The sequence below is a fragment of the Malaclemys terrapin genome, chromosome 4, assembly GCF_027887155.1.
Source record: "Malaclemys terrapin pileata isolate rMalTer1 chromosome 4, rMalTer1.hap1, whole genome shotgun sequence".
Taxonomy (NCBI): domain Eukaryota; kingdom Metazoa; phylum Chordata; order Testudines; family Emydidae; genus Malaclemys; species Malaclemys terrapin.
Window position 1 is genome coordinate 22,326,920 of NC_071508.1, and position 21,466 is coordinate 22,348,385.

Below are 21,466 nucleotides of genomic sequence, written 5' to 3' on the forward strand. Positions count from 1 at the left end.
TAGCTAATTCCACTGCTCATGGAAGGTCTGTCTATTTAAAGTGTGAAACAAAGCCAATGGCTGTCAATGAAACTATCCATGATTAATGGTACAGGTGTGGTGCTGAGCATCTTACTAGGCAAAGTTCCATTTTTTAATAAATTGTATTTCTTCTGAACAAAGTCTTATACTGTCTGCTCGAAATTCAGAGCTCTGAAATGGACACCGTACAGTTATAGCTCAGCAGCAAATCCATTATCTGTATATTCGAAAATGGGCAAGAGAAAGTTAAGGTAACACTAGGAAAGGCTACACTCTGATTAGCTATTATCCAAAGTTCCCATTACACTGCATATTTATATGTAAAATTTTCACTTGTTGCTATAGCACGTTTCTAACATTTAGAGATGGTCACTTTATTTACCTTTCTTTGAGACAACTTGGTCCAGTGGCAAGAGCACTCAGACAACTTGTGTTCTACTCCCTGCTCTACCCCTGGCCTGCTGTGCGCCATTGGGAAAGTCATTTTCCCTCTCTGTCTCTCAGTTTCCCCATCAGTAAGTGAGGATAAAGGGATTTACACATGGAGATCCACAGATGAAAAGCGCTAATCAAGAGGCATTTATATTATAAATAGTGCAGTGTCATGTGTGTTTGTGGAGATACTACTAGGTCTTTAATCCATGTCTAATGCTGACTCAGAGGGTCAATAGCTTATTTAATCACATTTGGAATACAGAATCTTAAATAAGAGATTATGTATATATTCTACAACAGACAAGGTGCAGATCAGGAACAGAGGAAAATGATTACAGCTGCTTAGATCATATTCACTTTGAGCAGGAAGGTACCCATCTTAAAACAGATGTGAAAGAGGCAGCAGTAAAGACAAGGGAGTGTTTGTTAGGTATCAAGTAACAGAAACTAAACGTTTACTGTTTAGTGCCTGAAATTAAAGCCTCAAGTTCCCCTCCAGTACGATTAAGCTGGGGCTTCTTTACGCAAAGAAGTAGACATGTATCCAAGCAAGGAGCCTCGCTTCAGTGACTCATAACAGAAAGCTCTCTCTCCATCCAGGGGAGACCCAACAACCCCGTCGCTGGTATTCCGTTTTAAAAGGGTAGACACCTAGAGAGAGACTCACCTTCATCCCGGGAATAGTCTTCTCCAGAGTGGGGCTCAAACAGGTAGTCTCCTGTGGCTAGTTCAAAGGCCTAAACAAGAAAAATTAACGTGTTGAATCATTTTCAAGTTGTCACTGTTAGTATGAGTACTGGAGAGTAGGTGTGGCAAATTTGGATGCGAGAGGGAAATAATTCCTTGTAAAACCTAGAAAGACATTAAGATCTATTCTGAACTTTTGTGATGAAGGCACTGCACATTGCCAGACATTACGACAGATCCATTAGTGCATCTCATAAGATCATCTCACTAAGCAAATCTGGATCATGGCAAAATGAAGTGTTAATAAGATGAAGTTCAACTAACTATTAAAATACTGTACATAACCAAGAATTCACTAGCTTGACTCCCAGATTAGACTTTCCTTTGGTAGTTAGCTATCAAAAGCACGTAGGATACTGGAGTTCAAAAGTCATGACACTTCCTCCAAAAAGGCCATTTTCCCCAAGTTCAAGGATCTTTTCAACCACCTTCCAAGCACATTTTCTCCAATTCTCTACTTCTAGATTTGAAGACAAAGAATTATGCAGCACTATAACTTTTAAATCTTCCCTATGCAGCCCACAACCTGAGCCAGGGCACGACAGTGTTTCTTGGCTGTCTTGATCACAAATTATATTTGTTTTACGCTGCCTCCAAACTTTAGATTTTCGATGTGCTGCAGATTTTTGCTGATTCAGAATGAAGCTGCATTTTCTACCGTGTTCATATCTTAAAAACTTATTTAGGGTCTTTAGATAACTGTACTAAGGGCCCTCTATACTCTGATTATGGAACATGCTGCAGAATCCTCTCTTGCCACAGACTGTGCTCTGCCATCTTAGCTTTTATTTACAAATAAAATAAGCTTGTAGTTCTGATGGCTGTAAAGATGCCCAAAAGCGAACAAAGTGTAAACTGACTATTTTCTTCCTGAGCTGGCAGAAAGCCTAAAACAATAGGCTTACTGAACTAAAATTGGGTGTTAAATCTGGAATATGATAATTTAACACATCACCAACAACTGCTTTAAAAGAGCTCATCCCACAACCTCAAACTGCTTCAGATGTTCTCTCAATTGCAAAGACCTTAAAGTCCCCTTAGCAAACTGTCTCAGTCTCCAGCTTCTCTTCAACTGTGTGTCATGTATTATGCCTCAGTACAAGAATTTACAATACACTGAAAGTCTGAAATCTGAAGGCAGTGTAAAATAGAAATCAAAACAAGTGAGACACCATACTGAACTGGCTCAGGTTGTGGGCTGTATAGGGAAAATTTAGAACGGTACTTCTGCAAATTCTGAGGTTCCTGCCACATTTAGGTCTAATGTGCTGCACAGAACATGGGGACTTGGCTATAAACCTTTAGTTTTAAATAGCATGTTGAAAATACAACAGGGGAGTTCTCTCTAGAGATGTCACATCAGTGTCCCCATGAGGAATGAAATCAGATACCAACCAAAATCACAGTGCCTGGTCAATGTAAGATAAGCAAATAAAAAAGTAGATACCGATGAAGAGAAGAAAAAAATATTCTTTAAAGTGCCATTATAGCTAGAGACTATCAAGTTAGGAACTGAGTCACATCTGTGTTGTTTTATTGACCACAAGTACCGTACAGGGAACAAACACATTCCATTCTGTTCTGCCTCATTCATCAGAAGCACAGCTTGCTTTGCAGAAGCAGGGATGAGCTCATGAAATTGTATTTGCTAAGCTTACCAATCAAAACCAAGCTCTGAATAAAAATAAAATACCAAAGGGAGCGAAAAAGATCAAGGAGACATTTGTAGTCAGTAGCTAGACCTCACCAAAATGGTGGGGTTTTTTTGTTTTTGTTTTTGTTTTAAAAAGACAAGTGCTATAACATTCGCCAGTCATCATAAGAACAGCCTTTTTGTCACCTCAACCTTACTCACAGAACATGAGAGAATTCATAACAAGACTTGGGATGTATGAGAGTCTCAAATATATAAATATTGATTGTTAAAGCCAGATGCATTAGAGAAACTTGGAGGCTGAGAAAGGCAGCTGTAAAGCTAGTGTGGGGAGAGAACACGCTAGGTTGTCTTCCAGAATTATACATATATGTTTGTATGTCATGCAGCATAATCACAAATTAGAGGTAGTACCTGCAGCATGCCTTTGTCTATCACAGCTACAGGATGCTGGCTTCCAACTACGCTGTGCACAACATAAACAGAAGCAGAGTTGCATAAGCAGCACCGCTCCGAGGTGGTTTAAGAAGGTTTGCCTGAGGTATGGGCACATGGGATTTACCAACCTTAGAAACTGGCTGGAAGCTTTGCTTTAAGCCCTGGCTATTTTTGCTGGAGCCAGCAAAAATGATTGTGGTCCACAAAATACACAGCATGCTGGAAGTTCCAAGAATTCTCTTCAGCTACTGAATGTTGAGGGTCCACCCTGCATGACCAAACTCACCATACAGGCTGTGCTCCAAATATCAGCAGGGGTGTTATATCCAGATCCTATCAGCACCTCCAGGGACCGGTACTGCCTTGTCTGAATGTCCTCAGTGAAGTGCTTGTGCTAAATAAATACATAAATAGGGTGCTTTATTAACTGGTTGAAATCTCTAAAGGAAGAGATTCCTTCAACTAAGACCAGAGAGGTGCTATTTACAGAGATATCTTGCAGATGAACCATGACAGACTGGTTTTTACATCTCAATTAAACAGTTTCTTAAATTTCAACAAATGATTAAAATGCCCTAACCAGAGGCACTTTTACTTAGACAAAATAGCTTGACAATTCAGATGATGGCAAACAGTAGCAGCAGGAGGGGAGAATGCCAGTTTAAAAGTTGAACTACAACATTGTGATGAATGTTACCAAGTGACTTGTGACAGGTAACCTATTTTATGCCTCTCAGACACCGACAGCTTCTGTCAGACATGAAGACATGCAGCCTAAACATTAGGAACCATGTTTAAAAATGGGATGTATTGCACAGCTATCAGTTTGTGTGCTGATGCTAGTGGATCGAGGATTCAAGTTGACACTAAATCATGATAATGCGAAGTTAAGATGAATGACAAAGCTTTTGTAAACAAAGCTAATAACCTACATTAATATACCCAGACAGATACATTTTTATTTTAATCACTACTGAGAAGCAGTTGTTAGTTACTTCAGAAGTCCAACCTTCTCCCTCACTAGAGGGTGTGTGGCAGCACCTACCTAAAGCAGAGCAGCAAAGCTCTTCTAGGATATTGCCTCATCAGCAGTTGCAATTCAAAACAGAGGATTCTGAACTTAGGACTTTTCAAGAGAGTAAAGACAGTTCCAAACTGTTTTGCTATTAAAAATAATTTAAATAGATGTTCTTTCCTGCTTGAGATTTCAAACAAATTTAGAGGCCCTACAGTACCGCCTTTAAAGGTCAAAACTATTTACAGTTTATCTTACATGCTCAGGAATCACAAATGAAATGGTTCCCTCAGGGACTTTATGATTTGACAGGCTGCAAAACTAGCTGCAACAAGGCACAGTAGAGGAACATCAGGAGGACTGTCTAAAAACTTAATACAAGGATTAAGTTATCCCTCATGACATTGCAGGTGAGCTGTAGACATTTTTCACCTTTTATTTTTAAGTAAATAATAAAGATTGTCTTCTTCAGCCCCTCACCCCCAGTCAACTGGAAACAGATTAGTAGCTTTGGTCACTCAACACTGAAAGGTTTACACTTACCACCCAGCAGGCATTTCCTAGGTCAGCTATCTTCACTTTGAGCTTATCTGCATTCCTGGGCTCAAGGGGATTAAGGAGAAAATTCCCAGCAGTGGATTTTCCTAAATGCAATATGCACAACAGCTGATTAAATCCACATGGACAGGGCCACCATCTGCCACCCAAACCCCACAGGCATCATTCTATGTAGGAAGGATACAGGTCAATGATCAGAACTATCCCCCAGTCTAGCTACTAGCCATCAACTCTAGTCAACATCTGTTAACACCACAGGCACCCCCAGAAGGGCATTAAGATAGTAAATTGATCTAAATTTATTCTGCCCAGTATACACATGTGCAAAAGCTCCTCCCCCTATATTGCACAATAAAGACACTGAAATACTAGCATAACAGAGCATGTGCAAATGCAGGAAGATGGCTGTTTCTCTGAGCTCTGCTAGCTTGGCTTTTTTTAAAAAACAAAAAAACAAAACAGTTTTTCATTAAGACTGGCTCTTTGACAGTGCTGACACCAGCAAAATTTAGAATGCTTCCTGCAGCACTGGTAGGTTCTGATAATATCTAAAAGAGCCTCAACCTAAGGAAGTCTTCTTTCAAGTTACAAGGGTTACATTCCAAGGATGGCAGCACCGCTTCCCACAGCAGCAATGCCAACGGCTGCAAAGTTTAAAGTGTATGGCTAGAACAAGCCAAGATGGATATACTGGAGAAATAAAATGAGGAAAAAAAAAAGTCATTAAACTACATCTAGTAAGGATTCCTAAATGCACTGGGAAAGGCAGTTCTGAGAAATGATGTGTGTCTAGTAATCCAGAGAGGCATCAATAGACTCAGTACAGGCAGAGTTTTGATACTTCGTTAAATTTCTTTTTTAGCTCTTACATTCACTTACATTTCCCTGGTAGCATTTTAATGGGGGTAATGCTACAAGATAATTTAGTAGAGAAGTACAAGGATTGTTCTCAGTTTCCTATTTTGGGTTGAGATTTTTGACTTGACCCTGACTCAAAGGAGCAATGGTTTAATTGAGGGACTTATGTGATTTAAATTATACCAAGTCACACCTTTGGATATAGGTTTCAGAGCGGTAACTGTTAGTCTGTATCAGCAAAAAGAACGAGAAGTACTTGTGGCACCTTAGAGACTAATAAATTTATCTGGGCATAAGCTTTCAGGAGCTAAAACCCACTTCATCAGATGAAGTGGGTTTTAGCCCACAAAACCTTCGGGTATGTCTCTAAAGAATTTTGTTTCTCCATTATATAGAATCTGCCAAACAACTAGTTTTATAGTATGTTATCTCTGTTATTATAGCCCTATAACAGAAAGTCTTTCCTCCTTACAAGTTTAGCAAAACTATCCCTCCCCACTTGCACTTTTGTTGAAATGCATTTATCGTTCTGGAAGGGAATATTACTTAAGGACCTTATGCTAGAAAAATAACGCCACGCTATTCTTTGCAAGGAAAGTTAATTTTGGGCCCCGTGACAGCAAAATCTGAGATGTCACTACAAGCTTTTCTACATACCCTATATTCTGTCAGTCCAGTTCATGTATCTGATGCAACTTTGGGTTGAACAGGCAGTGGTGCCTTTGCTGTCACGGATTCCAGAGTGTGTAAACTGTAACCCTGCACGCTTACTCAATTCTTTATGTACAATATGGTTTTATGTACAGATATTTAAAAACAAGAAAGATATCTGAACGAGAGTGAGGAAGCAGAGGGAATGTTCCCATTTAAGGCGTGACTATGATAAACATACTCGGAAAAAAAGTCACTGGGTGCTTTTTAAAGCAGGGAAGGACAGAATGAATCCGATGAGAGTGCAGGGTAGCAGTTTACACACTCTGGAATCCAGCATATCAAAAGGCATAACTGCCTGTCAACCCAAGGTTGCAACAGTGGAATCTCCAAAGGTAGATCAGAGTGGAGAGTGCTGTCAGGACAGGGCTCAAAGATGTCCTCAGGCAAAGTCGGGTCAGCCAATATAAAGCCCCCTATTAATGCCACATTACAGACTCCAAAGGACAGCTCTCCTAAAAGGGTTTCTCTCTTGCACAAGGGTCCTCTGGTACCTTTGTTCTCAGATGGGCCATTATTCTCATTCTCATCCTCTGAGGGTATCTCTGCACGTATACTCTCTTGCAACTGGCTGATCTCCTGCTCACTGAACGATTGCTCTTCACTTGAAGTTGGCTGATATACCATGGAATCTAGCACCTCAGAAATTAAGGGCACGCATGAGTCCGACATTACTTCTCGTGACCTGTTCTCTGAGTCTCCGTTACGCTGGCTGTAATTACAGCTATGGAAGCCATCCTCTTCCTGTGCCAGAGGGTGCTCATCACAGTCATTGGCATTATGAAGGTCCTCCTCAAGCCTCCCAGACCCTTGGTTGCTGGAGTCTGAGAAGGCAGTCATTTGTACAACGCCGTTGCAGTTGATTTCTGGTATGCATTTTTCCATGCTGCCTTCCATTAGGATACTTTGCTCTTGTACATGGGCAACTTCATCTAAGGAAAGGGAAAAGAAAAAGAATCAGAAGATTCTTAGAGGGACAGGGAAACATAACACATGGACTGATTTCAGAGTAACAGCCGTGTTAGTCTGTATCCGCAAAAAGAAGAACAGGAGTACTTGTGGCACCTTAGAGACTAACAAATTTATTAGAGCATAAGCTTTCGTGGACTACAGCCCACTTCTTCGGATGCATATAGAATGGAACATATAATGAGGAGATATATATACACACATACAGAGAGCATAAACAGGTGGGAGTTGTCTTACCAACTCTGAGAGGCCAATTAATTAAGAGAAAAAAAAAAAAAAACTTTTGAAGTGATAATCAAGCTAGCCGAGTACAGACAGTGTGATAAGAAGTGTGAGAGTATTTACAAGGGGAGATAGTCAACGTTTGTAATGGCTCAGCCATTCCCAGTCCTTATTCAAACCGGAGTTGATTGTGTGAGTAACAGCTATAGCAAGACCTTAAGTAAGCCCAAAAAACTAGTACATTCGCACAGAACAGCTGAATGCAATGCTTCTTTAATCCACTTTTACCAGCACAAGACTTCCTAGTCCCTGCTCAGACGCAGGCTTGGTCTACACTTAAGTTAGGTGAACATAGCCACGTCGGTCAGTGGTGTGAAAAAAAAAAAAAAAAACCAACAACCTAACTCCTGACTGACGTCGCTATGTAAACGGAAGTGTTCTTTGGCTGACATAGCTACAATATGGGTCAGGTGGGCACAGCGAACGTTGTTTGGGGGAGGTGGTGTTTGTACACTGATGGAAAAACCCCTTCTGTCAGTGTTGACTGTGTCTACGCTATAGAATTATACTGGCATGGCGGCACTGACATAGTTATGGTGGAATTGCCTCCGCCTGGTCTGCACCTAAAACCTTAGGTAAACCTAGCTACATCGCTCAGGGCTGTGCAAAATGTCATGCGCCATGTGGCATAGTTAGGTTGACCTAACCCCTATTTTTGGCACAGCTAGGTCAATGGAAGAATTCCCGTACTGATCTCGTTACAGTCTTGGGATGGGGTGGATTTACTAGGAGACAGAAAAATGCCTTCTGTCACTGTAAGTGTCTAAGCTACAGCACTTGCAATATAGATTACTGTCCATAGCATGGATACAGTGTTAGTGGAATGCAGTGGCAATTCAATTGCAGATCAGTGGCCAGGATTCAAGGCCTGATCACCATATGCTGCAGAGATGTACACTGCAATTTTAACAGTGTGGTTGAAGGAACATTACTGTGCTCTGTTTAAACACACACGCCCATGTGATATTCCGGATCCATACCCAGCTTTCCTGGTACCCCTTCATCAGGTGGGCTCTCTTTTAAGAGCATCTCAAGAGGGTTCCGAGCTTCTTCCTGCTCTTCAGGCTGTGTTTGTACAGGGCTTGCCTCCTTCTCCATCTCCTCTATCTCCTGCATTCGCTTCTCCAATAGTTCCGCCTGCCGTTTCTGCTTTTTCTTCAATTTTTTTTTCTTATTCTTTGACATTTTGTCAGCCTGCAGGGAAATGGCAGACAACTCACACACATCTGGCTTGGTATTTATTCCAATAAAACCCCAACCTACAGTCAGGTTTTAGTTTTTAGTGAATTCTTTCAGAGCTTGTGTGAAGTCTTCACCTGACAACCCTGAAGACTGAAAAGTCCTGTCTCACCCACAGAACAGATCCCACAGCTGGGAAGGCCTTCACCTACTGTCAAGCCAATGGGCTTCAGCCCTGATCAGAGAAATCCATCCTCATAGGAGGAAAAGGAGTTCCGTCTCCATAATCCAGGCAATCCTGGGACCATCCACTGGGAATGCCATGACAGGTGTCAAGCCTGGTGGCATTTTTGAGATGTGTACTCTGATGATGCACTCTCTCTCTCACAGGCCAAATGCCCATTAGATAGCAACAGCTTTGTCACGGTACATGGAACAGATTCAAATCTGCAAAATAGCTGACATTACTGAAGATCACTTTGATTTTTAAAAGCTCCACCCCCACTTGGGCCACTTTAATAGCACACCACCTCATTAACCATAGTTAATGATTGATGATGCTCTAAGAGCACTGAACTCTGGAAAATGCTAGTTATCTTGGGAAGCTGGTACTGCACAACTACTGTTATTGGACATCGTTCTGTGACTAGCTGTACCTGTAACACAAGAATTTAAACGTTCAGTGTGTTCAGTAAACAGCCATACATGAACTTGTTCACACTTCTAGTTCTTCTATTTGGGTCTCAAAGTAGGATTCCCTACCACTTAGCGTATTATAGAACAAAAGCACAGAACAATTCTAAACAAGCTGTACACCTGAATGTATGTAGACAGCACACATTTACACTGGCTTATAAAGGAAGAAAAAAGTTACCATACTTACTGGTTTGGGCTGGGGTGCAGTACTCACTGGAAGAGAAAGAGAAATAAGTTAGCATGCTTGTATTACAGATTGCAATCACACTGCAGTAAAAATATCACATGAGCAAAAATAAAAAGGAATGATTGAAAGCCAGGAACATCTTCCATAGAGCCCACTTTGTTTCCCTGTGGATACCAGGTACTGTTGAAATGTAAAGCTGTACCGAAAAGAATAAACAGTGATTGCTTCCTTCTCTCCCTAGGTATATAGGGAATACATCAGTGTCTTATTTCTATATGGACTAGTAACAAAACTCAAGTGCATCCTCCAATTCTGAAAGCCTCAATTCTCAAAAGAGCAGCCTGCCAGAAAGAATATACTGCAGAACATTTCTGTTAGCTGAGTCAAGCTTCAATTAACCAGACTGGACAGCAGACTCACTTAACTGGTGACAGAAAAAGGGGATGTAAAGTATGTAACAGCATGACAGGATATTTGCTTCATGCGTTGTGGACCTTGCTTAAGCCAAGATGTCAACTGGGACCTTGGCAGTCAGAATACCAAAACTGTGAGGGAACATATTCACCTAGCCAGCCCACGCTGTACTGTGTTGGCCTCAGTCAGAGGCTGCACTTTGCATATCGTAGAGACTGCCAGCGACCAACAGTTCCTGGGGACTGTGCACTGGCACATATCAAAATGCCAAGGAGGAGTGTGGAAAATGTATGTGGAGACTTCAAACAAGAATGAAGCCTGGCCTATGCCATAAACTAGAGATTGCATTCACACAACAGGGAAACCACTTCTATAGGTTTAATCTCCTTTCAGGCCTGCCCTGCAAGATGGTAAATGGGTAGTGCTCATGTCATTTCATCAAGAGAGTTTGCCAAAATACATCCACAGAATTGTATAAGGAAAGGAATTTTCCACTTTATAAAGCACTCAAGGAGGTAAGCTTTTATAGAACACATCCAAGCACTGACCTACCCCATGCACTCAAAACGGCGCTTAAGAAAATAACACTTGACATTTATATAGTGCTTTCTGTAGGAGACTGAGAATGCTTTACAAATGACTATTTTACCACCTAATATATGTCAGACCAACATTAAAAGCAGATGTTAATGATCATGTACGCTGTTTTTACATTGGTAAGCTTCTTGTGGGAACACAAGACTAGTACTGCACTTTACGACTGGCTTTATAGAAATGATTTGCAATGCTGTTCCTTTGCTTCACAATGCTGAGACAAGAACTAGAGAATTTTCCCTTGTCAGATCAATTACAATCTCTTTGGACTTTGCAAGTTTTCCATAGAAAAGGCACCTGCAGAGCCAGAAGGAGGGGGCGCCCCAGATCTCTGCCATTCTGTTGCTTCCGCAGCCAGTCTCCGGATGTACTGTTCATTTACACACAGCAGAATGTTCTCGGGTTTAATATCTGTATGGATGATCCGACACTTTGTGTGCAAGTAATCCAGACCCTGAAGAACCTGCACATAGGAGAGAAGAAAATAGATATTCAAGAGATGCACACAATGAGCAAACCGGATGTGAAAGGGTGAGAAAATAATAATTTTCTAGAGCTATCTAGGTAACAAACAAACAGGAAGTTCTTTTAAGTTAAACCTCAGGGCTATTATCCAGGAGTACGGTTACTACGGAGTTAAAAGGAAGTTTGCATACAACTTTAACTAGGCAATTATAATAAAATGCTATCTTCGCCTCTATTCCTCAACCTACAGGTACTTAAGGATTAATTCCCTTGAATTTTAATACTCTAAGCCTTCTCTCTCCCATCTGACCCCCCCAGAAACATTTCCCTCTTAGTTATTTACAAGGGTAAGGCGAAGTGTATATGGTCCTCCTTCTCCCCCATAAACAAGTGCTGCAGTCAGTGCAGAGTGAACTTATAAAACTATAAAGGGAACTACTCATTGTGGGAAAGGGGAGGGGACTTCCCCTCCAAATCTTGTTGCCCCTGGGTGGAAGGTAAGAGCGGGTGAAAAGCCAAGATAGCCAGTTTTGTGCTATTAAGCTTAAATGGTTATAGCTAGCATATAGGAATTTATGTTACGCACATTCACTGTTCAAAGCAGACCTCCTCAGCTAAACAGAATGCAGGTACTGACCACTGAAACCACTTATTTTAGTTATTTTATGAGAACATGTACCACTATGAATTTGTCTTCAAGTCTCATTCCCTGCATTTGATGGAAAAGCAATTATAGTCACAAAACAGTTCTCACTGGGGTCAGGGTATTAATTCAGTGAGAGCTGGAACGTGCCTGTTGGATGATTCTTTTGACACAGGGGAGTGGAAGGCCCTGGTAATTTGACTTGATGATCCACTTCAGGAGATGATGCCCTAGAACTTCAAACACCATACAGATATCTGCAGTAGGGTCAAGGAGAAAGAGGGACATCCTGACCCAAGGAGCCCCCAGGATTCTTGGGGTTAGATTTATTTTCAGCACTGCCTAAGGAACCGCCTCTGCCACCTGATGTCGCAGCTCCTACCAACTTCCTTTCCTTCCCAGCACAGGTAGCTGTCTAGGTATTTGGAGCAGCAAATGTGAGAGAAAACAATGACCGGCACTGTTAGTTGCAACATAAAACTTAAAATAACTAAGAATGCAGCTAGTTTGCAGCAATGGTGGTATAGCAATACCACCAAATTCTGGGAAGAGGCCATCTGTACAATGGGCTATGTCTGAACTGCTGCTAGCATTTAAACACATTGCCTAGCTGAGCAGACAAATTCCCAAATGATCTTGGCTCTCACCCCAGATCTCTTTATGAACTCTGACCAAGGAACTGAATTCTCAATCCATAGATCAAGCCATGTTATTTCTCTTCCAGCTTTTTTTCTAAAGCTACTTTCACTTTTCACGGGCCCGAACTTCAATACTGTTTGTGTATCACAGGTAAAAATGGTGTAAACTGATGAGGCCACTTCTGAGACAGGTTCAATATTAAGAATTTGCTGTTCAAAAGCCTAGCTCTTAAAGTTAATGATATTTTTCTTCATCTCCTAGGTAGTGTGTATATGCATTCTTCTTGCCTGTATTTAAAGCAACATTGAAGGAGCTGCATCAAGTCAAAATTAGACTCTAAGACTCTTCTTTTTACCTAAGAAAAGATTAACAGGAATATTTCCATCACTTTCTTTGCAGCAATGGACTGAGCTGCTCTGATTTTGTGCTCTCTAGAGAATATCCTTTCCCACTGCAGCTAAGCAGCAGAGTTGGACTTTATTCATAGCACTGTCCTGCGTTTTCCTTTAAATATAAACATTAGAAAGCTTACCGTTTAGGGTCAGATTCTCCCTCTGCAATATACTACTGACTCTCAGTGAAGTAAATGAGTCACTCATTCCGCAAAGGAGGGGTATAGGCTACAAAGGAAAGTTCTGGGGCCAGAAGTCTAGAACACACTTTATGGAGAACCCCAGTAAAGTGCTTCATGTCACAAAGAACACTCGAGAGTCTGCCTTTGTTCTTGATATACAAACATACACAGGATCTTTGACAATCCAATATTAAGAGTTCCCAGTTCCCAAGCAGGTCATAAGGTTGCGCTTTAGAAACTATATTAGCCCTGTAAAGCTACCAAAGCAGACCCTCTTAGTTAGAAGCTCACCTATGCTGCTAAATTATAAGCAATAATTATATAGTTTGCACTCAGCACCAGCAGATAAATCTCTGATATTGTGCAATGCTTTTTTTTTTTTTAAGTCAGGGATTTTAATAAAAGGCTGAATGTGGCCTGGTCAAGGATGAAAGAAGAAAACCCCAAGATACTATGCCATTCAGCTCTAATCAAGCGCAGTCATGCTGTCTTGCATATTAAATTATGACTCAGCAACACTGTCCTTCACACCATACATGGTGATGGATTATTCTAGGCCTATCCTCTGCAGGGAGCTATAAGGCCCACTGGGAGAGGACTGTTTTATTGGAGATTTGCTTTGGAGAGTAAAACAGCTGCATGGACATTGTTCACCTCCCACTGGCAAGAGAGCTGCACAGGAAACTACCACACTCATTCAATTCTGCGCTCTGTCATTTGTTCTATAAAAGGATACGGGAGCCATTCACTCCTGAGATCTTGAAGTCATCTAATAACTGAACCACCATCTCTCTATTTGGATCATTGGGGTCAGTGTTGCGGACCTGTGTGGAGGAAGATAAGGAACATGAGATAAATCATTTCATAAAATTCCTGGGCTAGACATTAGTGGGTGTGTAACATGTTTTCCCCTCTCCTCAGGGGCCCTCAGGAAAGGGGAAAGTAGGAGCGGTTCTAAGCAGTGCTAGTGGATCCCAGAATGGTGCATATCCTCCTCCAACCTTCCCTACAATCCATTAAACAGCACATAACATTAATATTTTATCATCTGCCCAATAAAACTTAAATGAAAAGCAAAGACACCAGCTCTGGGAGGTGCAAAGTGGAGATTATGAGGCACAGAGTTTCAATTATTGTATGACCATCAGGGACTACCATGAATATTGGTTATGACCAGGTCCCATGGAGGAGATAAAGTAGCACCACGTAAAAGAGGCTAAAACCTGGACTGTGTTCCTTAAATAAATCTGTCAGCTTTGCATACTTTTACCCCTTTATGGATCCAACAAAAATAGGACCCACCAGATTTGTCTGTAACACAACCCTCCCATGTACTGTGGAACCAAGAGATGATCCCTGAGTACAGGATCCATTTTCCAAACTGAGTGGGGTATTAACTCTGAAAATGGACAAAGCTGAACAGAGCTTTCTGCCTTCAGGCACTCACCGATTTCAGCAGTTTGATTTCATCCAGTGCTGTTTCTGTGTAGTGCTCAGCACTCTTCACTACTTTCATCGCCACAAACCTTTTCCCTCTTAAACACAGACATAGCAAGTTAGTGATAAGTGGTCTCCTAAATTCTCTTAATTCACTCGCATGCAAGACCCAGTTATTATAGATTGTTTCTTTAACAACACAGGAAGATAAGCTCCAATTCACTCATGTGAAAACTGTCTGTAGGGCTCTTACAAAACCCAGTTCGTTTTCCTTGCCTTATACATTTAAGGCAAACTATACTTTGGCTGGCCTGAAGTGCTGGAACAGAAACAGCTGAACACACAAGCATTCTTTCTACATACATGCAATATAAATGTTAATACCTGTGCACATGCTAACGCAATCATCTTTTCTGACATTGTACGCACAGCACATGTAAGATCATAAGAGAAGTATGCTAGTCTTATCTGTGCAAAGATCATCTACTCTGGATTCTTGGCAGAAATGCCAGCAAAAGAACAAAAACCTTACTGAATGTCCCAAGATAGCCACACCGTGGAAAAGTGCCCCCATCCTAGTTTCCGGATCACATGGTATCGCCCATTGAATAGATCTCCTATTTTCACAAGATGATAACCACCTGGAAGAAGTAAATGGGAAGTTATCAGTTCAAACCATCATATGGATGTCAAAGAACAGACAGGTGGACCACGAACCAAGGCTTAGGAAAAATTCACTCAACACATTTTGATAGGCTAGTTAAATGTAATGGGCACATGCGTGTTTTCACCGTGTGAATGCTGCTAGAGTAGCCTCACTGTTTCCTCCTTGGCATTTTGTAAAAACCCACTAAGTTTATATGAAAATAAATATGCTCTAATTAAAGTCGACCTAGAATGCTTTAGTATGAAGGTGCTTTTATAGGCAAAGAAGGAGATCATGCTGGTGTCAGGGATGAATCTTTTCCTACCCCCATGGGGAAAAAAATCCCTAAATTGGACCAAACTATAAGCCTCTGAAAACTGTTTACAGATGCTGAGCAGAGATGTGTTAAGAGTTCAGCAGCTAATTTCCCTGAAGGTTTCAGATGCACTGAGCATGAGCCATCCCCACACAGCTCCTGTGTGGGCTGGACTGCCCATGTACTATCCGCACCAGCAAAATGAGCATGATTCATCCCAGGCTTGAGTAGAACTTTCCCAAAATTGCTTCTCTTGATTGCTAGAGGGAGCTGTGGCATCAGACACCAGAATGGAGAGCAGGGATATTGTCTCTCCTGTATTTCCAATGTCCCCCCTCCTGGTGTCCAGGCAGCATGGAGAAGAAAGTAGCATCACTGAAATATGCAGAGGGATGAAAAGCCAGGGACAGGGAAACTAAAGGTGGCTGGAGGGGACAGGGGCAGAGGGGTCTCTGTAACCATTACAACACACAACCTTATAGAACTTGGAATTGAACCCTGGATTCCAGAGTCTAACATACCTGCAGATGACAAGTATCTGTGGAAACCCCCTGGAAAAGGAGTACATTTCATCTCCCTCTAGTGGCTGATCCACAAAGATGACAGCCTGCTACTGCTATCAGCTACTCCATTAGCTCAAGTGGCAGAAGTCTGTGCTGTGGATCTAAAGGATCAAACCATTCTCATGACCCATGTAGGAGTCCAGCTCCTTTTCAAAATGATGTTTTTATGCACTTTCCTGTGTTAAAAGAACATTAAATCAAGCACTAAGAATTTAGAAAATGCTATAATTAAGATTTCCTGTGCAACATTTCTTTGGACCCTTATGCGTATGCACTGAGAGTCTTTAGTAACATGATCACATAAAAGTGTCAAAGAGTCCTGTGGCATCTTATAGACTAACAGACATTTTGGAGCATAAGCTTTCATGGGTGAATACTCACTTCATACTATTTTTTTCCCACAAAATCTCAGCCTCATTCAATGCACAAAATGGATGTTGCTCAGGGATTAAATCACAACTGTGCAGTGAAAGACTGCTGTCTATAGAATCCCTATCTCATTTTGCTGCAGAATGGGAGTAAGTGTTGTGAAGGAGGCAGGAGACTGCAGGAAGGGAAAGGATAGTTAAGGAATTTGAATGCCACTTAGGAGAAGTGAATTCTCTCTCTGCTTCTGCCATAAGGTTTCAATAACATACTGGGCAAGTCACTTAAAATGAGATCTCTCATAAGTGGCTATTAATTTGTTCTTCATTTTCTGAGTACACAATTAGATACCTGGGGCTTGAACTGCAGAAGTGCTGAGCACTCTCTGCTGCAACTGAAGGCAATGGAGATCTATTCGAAATAGATCAAGTGCTATAAACCCCCTAAGCACTCTGGGGGAAAAAAAACAGACCCTAGTGGTCTCAAATTAGGCACTCATATTAGCGGATACTTTTGGCCTTAATCTCTGTGCCTCAGTTCCTCATCCGTAATATGGGGATACCACCACCTTATCTCAAAGGCGGTGTGATGATAAATTATTTGGAAACACTCATTCTATGGTGATGAGTGTCATTAAAAAGCCCACAAGGAAATTAATAAATTCTGTATTCAGGACAGGGTCTGAAGGGTGTGCAGTAAATAAGATACAGACACCGCTGAATAGTAAGGATAAGACAAAATATTCAATAACTATCCATACAGTGAGCAACATCCAATCCCGTGTACTGAATGAGACATGGGCATGTGAAAAAAGTGATCATAATTCAAGACTGTCACAATACACATGCACAAGGGGGCTGAATTAATGTTGCATGGACAACCTTATTTCTGGCATTTCCTAACTTTTGAAAGCGTGACTTTTCAATCTTAACATTCCTTTTAAGACAGGTGTTTGTAACTAAGTCTATTTAATAACAGTTTGTCAATGTTTCTACTGTTATTTATCTGGCAAAACTCATCCAGGGCTCTCTCTTGCTACCGTTTGTGCCACCACCACCAAAAGCAACACACTTTCCTGCACGTTCTGTTGATAAGTGCTCAACTGTAATTTGCACTACTGTGATGGACCCAGGGCAGTACACCTATCCCATGTATTTGTTTTAGGCGTATACAGTGTCTATACATAGCCCTCCCTGCTGGTGCTGTAGAGCCTATGGAGAATGTTTTCACCCCTCAGCTCACAGAGAGCAGAGATACTACACCCATTCCAAAATGTCAGGGACAGCCCTGTGGACAAAGTATAGAATACCTACTGTCTACAGTGTAAACTTAACACTTGTTCCCTTTTTTGCTTCCCCCCCCTCCCCCCACTGCCTGCATTGAATGGTTCTGACCTGCACGAAGAGCTGTGGGCCCAGAGGTCCAGAATATGCTACAGGGAGGGAAGAAGTTTATTTTATTCCTTTCATTCATTTCTTTGATAGTTTTTTTCCTTTCATTTTGTTTTTATTTTACTTTGTAGCTGAATAAAGTTTTTCATGTGTTTCCCTCAGGATCCAATGACAGGAATTCTCTGGGTCTCTCTGTGTAGGCCAGAGTTCTTCCCATTCCCTTAATTACGCCAGAGGAGCTCTGCAAGGTGAGCATGATAGAGAAGTGGGTTTACTTGCACAAGCATGGTGGGCATAACTGACTCCATTCTATTTTCAGAAATGTGCATGCATTTCCTCTTATCTTTTCAGGAGAATACCAAGGGAAGGGAACAGGGGAAAAAACAAAACAAGAGAGTTCTCAAAATGAGAAACTGCTTTTTTGTTATATTTGTGTTTTGTTGATCTGGGCTGTTTTCATGTAGCCATCTTGACAGAAGACAGAGTCAGTGTCTTGAGCTGTCAAAGACAAGTTATCACTGAAGAGTGGGCAGTAGCGTTCAGGGATTGCACCGGGAGAACCAAATGCTGTGAATCAGTTGCTAGGTGAGTGTTTGCGATCTACATTAGCACTTCACCAGTGCAGATTATCACAAAAGCAGCGGGCACAGCTATCCTTAGAGCATGGTTTCGAAAGCCTGTGAACTGATGCTACCAGTTGTGAGAGAGAATCTTTGGTATGTTACAGGCATGTTAGAGGGCTGCAGAGCCTAGAGGGGTTCTCAAAAGCTAAAATAGGAGGTAGGTGCCTAATTCCCATTGAAAGTCAAAGAGAGCTGGACACCTAAGTGTGCTGTCTTAGAAAATATACCCATAAATTTGTTTGTGTGAATAATCTGAGCACAGATGACATCCTTAAATGATGCATTAAAAGCAGAACCCTCAGCTCAGATCTTGACAGGTAAAGAGCCTTTCAGATGACCTTAAAAAAAAAAAAAATAGAATAGAATAGAATAGGTAGGTGCAGCTGCATGGCTTTACCATCTTAATGTGACTCCAAAAAATGCAGCCATAAGCAGAGATTAAAGTCTCAGAATCTAGACTCTTCTCCCTTCCACAGCTGACAAATGCACCTTCCAAGGAGAGCGCTGCTAATTCTTTCCTCTTCGAGGCAGATGGGTAATGGGTTTGTCAAGTGTCCCAATGATCAGATTGCAAAGGATGCAAGTTAACACAGACAGTACAGTGAGGACCAAACTTATCCCCACATCTTAGAGGTAAAATTTCAAGCAGATCCTGGCTTGGTTTGGTAGTCAAAAGGAACCTCTTCCTGAGTGATGGGAGACCTCACGAACAAGAGTAGAAAGGTTTAAGAATCTTATCAACCAACAATTCTAATATCCACATCACAGTAGTCACAAGTTGCTTTCCATTCTGACAGATTCTCTTTATCCACCAAGGAAATACAGTCTCTCTCTCGCTGTGCATACCTCTTAGGAGACAAGGGGCAGGGTCTACACTAACTGCATCAGCGCAGCTGTAGTGCTTAAGTGAAGATACGCCTCTGCCTACTGGAGGAGAGCTTCTCTCGTCGGTGTAGCTAATCCACTTCCACGGTAGTTATGTCAACGGGAGAAGCTCTCTCGCCAACATAGCACTGTTTACACCTGGGGGTTAGATCAGTATAATTATGTCACTCATGGGGTGTGGATTTTTCACACCCCTGAGCGACAGTTATACTGATATAAGTCTGTAATTGACCACAGTCTCAATGCCCGCAGGGGAGACAATGCCACCAAACTGTATTTAGCAAGAGTCTAAAGAGGCAACCTCTCACCTTTACAGTAATCATTTGGATCCTCCTGTTCATCATCATCTGATCCCAGGATTTCCTCCTCTTGTTCAGGGAGATCATTCTCTGAATGAGTAGCAGGGCCTCGATGTTGAGTTTCAGGTCTGAGAGGGTATGAACATAAAGGTGTAGACACATTAGGTTTCAATTCAACAGGAAGAATTGGAGAGGGGATAAGAGAACAGTAGTAAGTGGCCTTCAGAAAACCTACTCTCACATTTAAAGGCTTTTACTCCCAGGTTAGAAATGCCAGGTGGCATATAAACAGCAGCTCTTTCCTCTTCATATCTGAGAAACGCAACTGACTGTTCTCTAGAGGCATTTTTTATAGTCAGAACAAGAAGCGTGCACAATTTTTACAATGAGTTAAAACCCAGCTGATCCCACTGAGATAAGTTACTGACCTCAGGAGTTCTTCCAGTCTCTTTTCACACTAAAGATTTCAAGTCAGTGAGGTTTTTTAGCAATTTATATTTTAAAGCACTATTTATATTGAATCTGAGGACCATAAAGGAGTAAAAAACGTTAATTAGTTTAAGACTGATGTCATGCCCATTACATGAAACCGTCCCCGATTAAGAGGATTCAGTGACATTGCTTGGATACTGCAGTCCCTTCTCAGTGAAGCAGACTTTCACCATCTGCTTTGAGGAGGGGTTGGTATAAACCAGTTAGACTTTAGGAGTCGAAAAGATATCTTGCAAGGAAAGAGGAATTAAAAACTTGCTCTTTAAGAAAAGAATTAAGGGGTTGCCATTTTAAAACCTGTGCCTTTTGTACTCCAATACAGAAGATGAGAGACATTTAAAAGATCCCTCTTTTCTCTTACTAACAACTGAGATGTCTATAGATGAAAATTTCAGAGCCTAGTTAGCTTTTCACCATATATGCTGTACTAGGTTGACTGCAGGAACCACAAAGTTAAGTTGGTCAGTGTCACTTTCTGGTTCTCATGCATCAGCACAATATTTTGGTTTCCAATGCTGTAGGGGGGTGTTTACAGCCCCAAAAACATTAAGTTAAAATTTGAGTACGACAGTTTCAAAGCCACATATTGAAACTAGCTGTTAATGTCCCTTTAAGGGATGATACCTTCTAAATCCAGAAATACTCAAAGGAACCATGGAAACTGGTCCAGAGTAACATTTTCTCCCCACTTCTCCATTAGTTGCTAGCTGTCAGTGTTCAGTTTATGCTTATTAACTGAGGGCTGCAGGAAGGTCATCATCCCATTGTAATAAAGTACTGGGAAATGCAGAGAATAGGTGCTTTATCAGTTGCATTAACTGTGCCATTAGTAACAGACCGTGAAAGTCCTGAAAAAAGGAAAGCCTTTCGTCTGTTTCAAAGCAAACAGAAAAATACATTTATTAGACATAAAACCTTACAGAGCTAATCAATCTCCTTCACAAAGTTATCCTACCAATCTTATATAATGCACAAGTATGCAGTCTCTATCAATCAAGTTTATTATGGTAGTAACTAAGGGGCTAACCAAGAACGGTGCCCCGTTGTGCTGGGCACTGTACAAACACTGTAGTAATAGATATATACCATCACTAAGACTGCATCTTTAGAAGTGAAGTATAAAACAAAACCACAGTTGACAAAATATATCAACGCATCTTTTCTTTATAGCATGACATACGAAGACAAGATCCAGTCATTTACACTGAATCTTCTAGTCAGTATGAATTAGTTAAAGTTCTACTGTATTACAACTAGTGTTTTCATAAGTTAATAATTGATGCCTCCCATCCTCCTTGCTTAAAATTCTATTCCCACGTTGCTCAAAAAACCCAATGATTACTGAGGGCATGTCTACACTAGAAATGTT

The 21,466-nt window shown here is 41.3% G+C and overlaps 1 protein-coding gene across 2 annotated transcripts in view; it reads right to left on the reverse strand.

Moving 5' to 3' along the window:
* The window catches only part of SRPK1 (SRSF protein kinase 1), a 45,333-nt gene that overhangs the window by 5,991 nt on the left and 17,876 nt on the right, over nucleotides 1-21,466 (reverse strand). For both annotated transcript variants that reach the window (XM_054025397.1, XM_054025398.1), the window contains exons 3-14: nucleotides 19,615-19,733; nucleotides 15,049-15,157; nucleotides 14,527-14,614; nucleotides 13,816-13,903; nucleotides 12,017-12,123; nucleotides 11,056-11,221; nucleotides 9,751-9,776; nucleotides 8,669-8,882; nucleotides 6,932-7,369; nucleotides 4,854-4,954; nucleotides 3,582-3,689; nucleotides 1,124-1,193 (exon numbers count right to left, since the gene is read on the reverse strand). In XM_054025397.1, coding sequence (XP_053881372.1) covers nucleotides 1,124-1,193; nucleotides 3,582-3,689; nucleotides 4,854-4,954; nucleotides 6,932-7,369; nucleotides 8,669-8,882; nucleotides 9,751-9,776; nucleotides 11,056-11,221; nucleotides 12,017-12,123; nucleotides 13,816-13,903; nucleotides 14,527-14,614; nucleotides 15,049-15,157; nucleotides 19,615-19,733 — 1,634 coding nt within the window. The remainder of the gene's footprint in view (nucleotides 1-1,123; nucleotides 1,194-3,581; nucleotides 3,690-4,853; nucleotides 4,955-6,931; nucleotides 7,370-8,668; nucleotides 8,883-9,750; nucleotides 9,777-11,055; nucleotides 11,222-12,016; nucleotides 12,124-13,815; nucleotides 13,904-14,526; nucleotides 14,615-15,048; nucleotides 15,158-19,614; nucleotides 19,734-21,466) is intronic.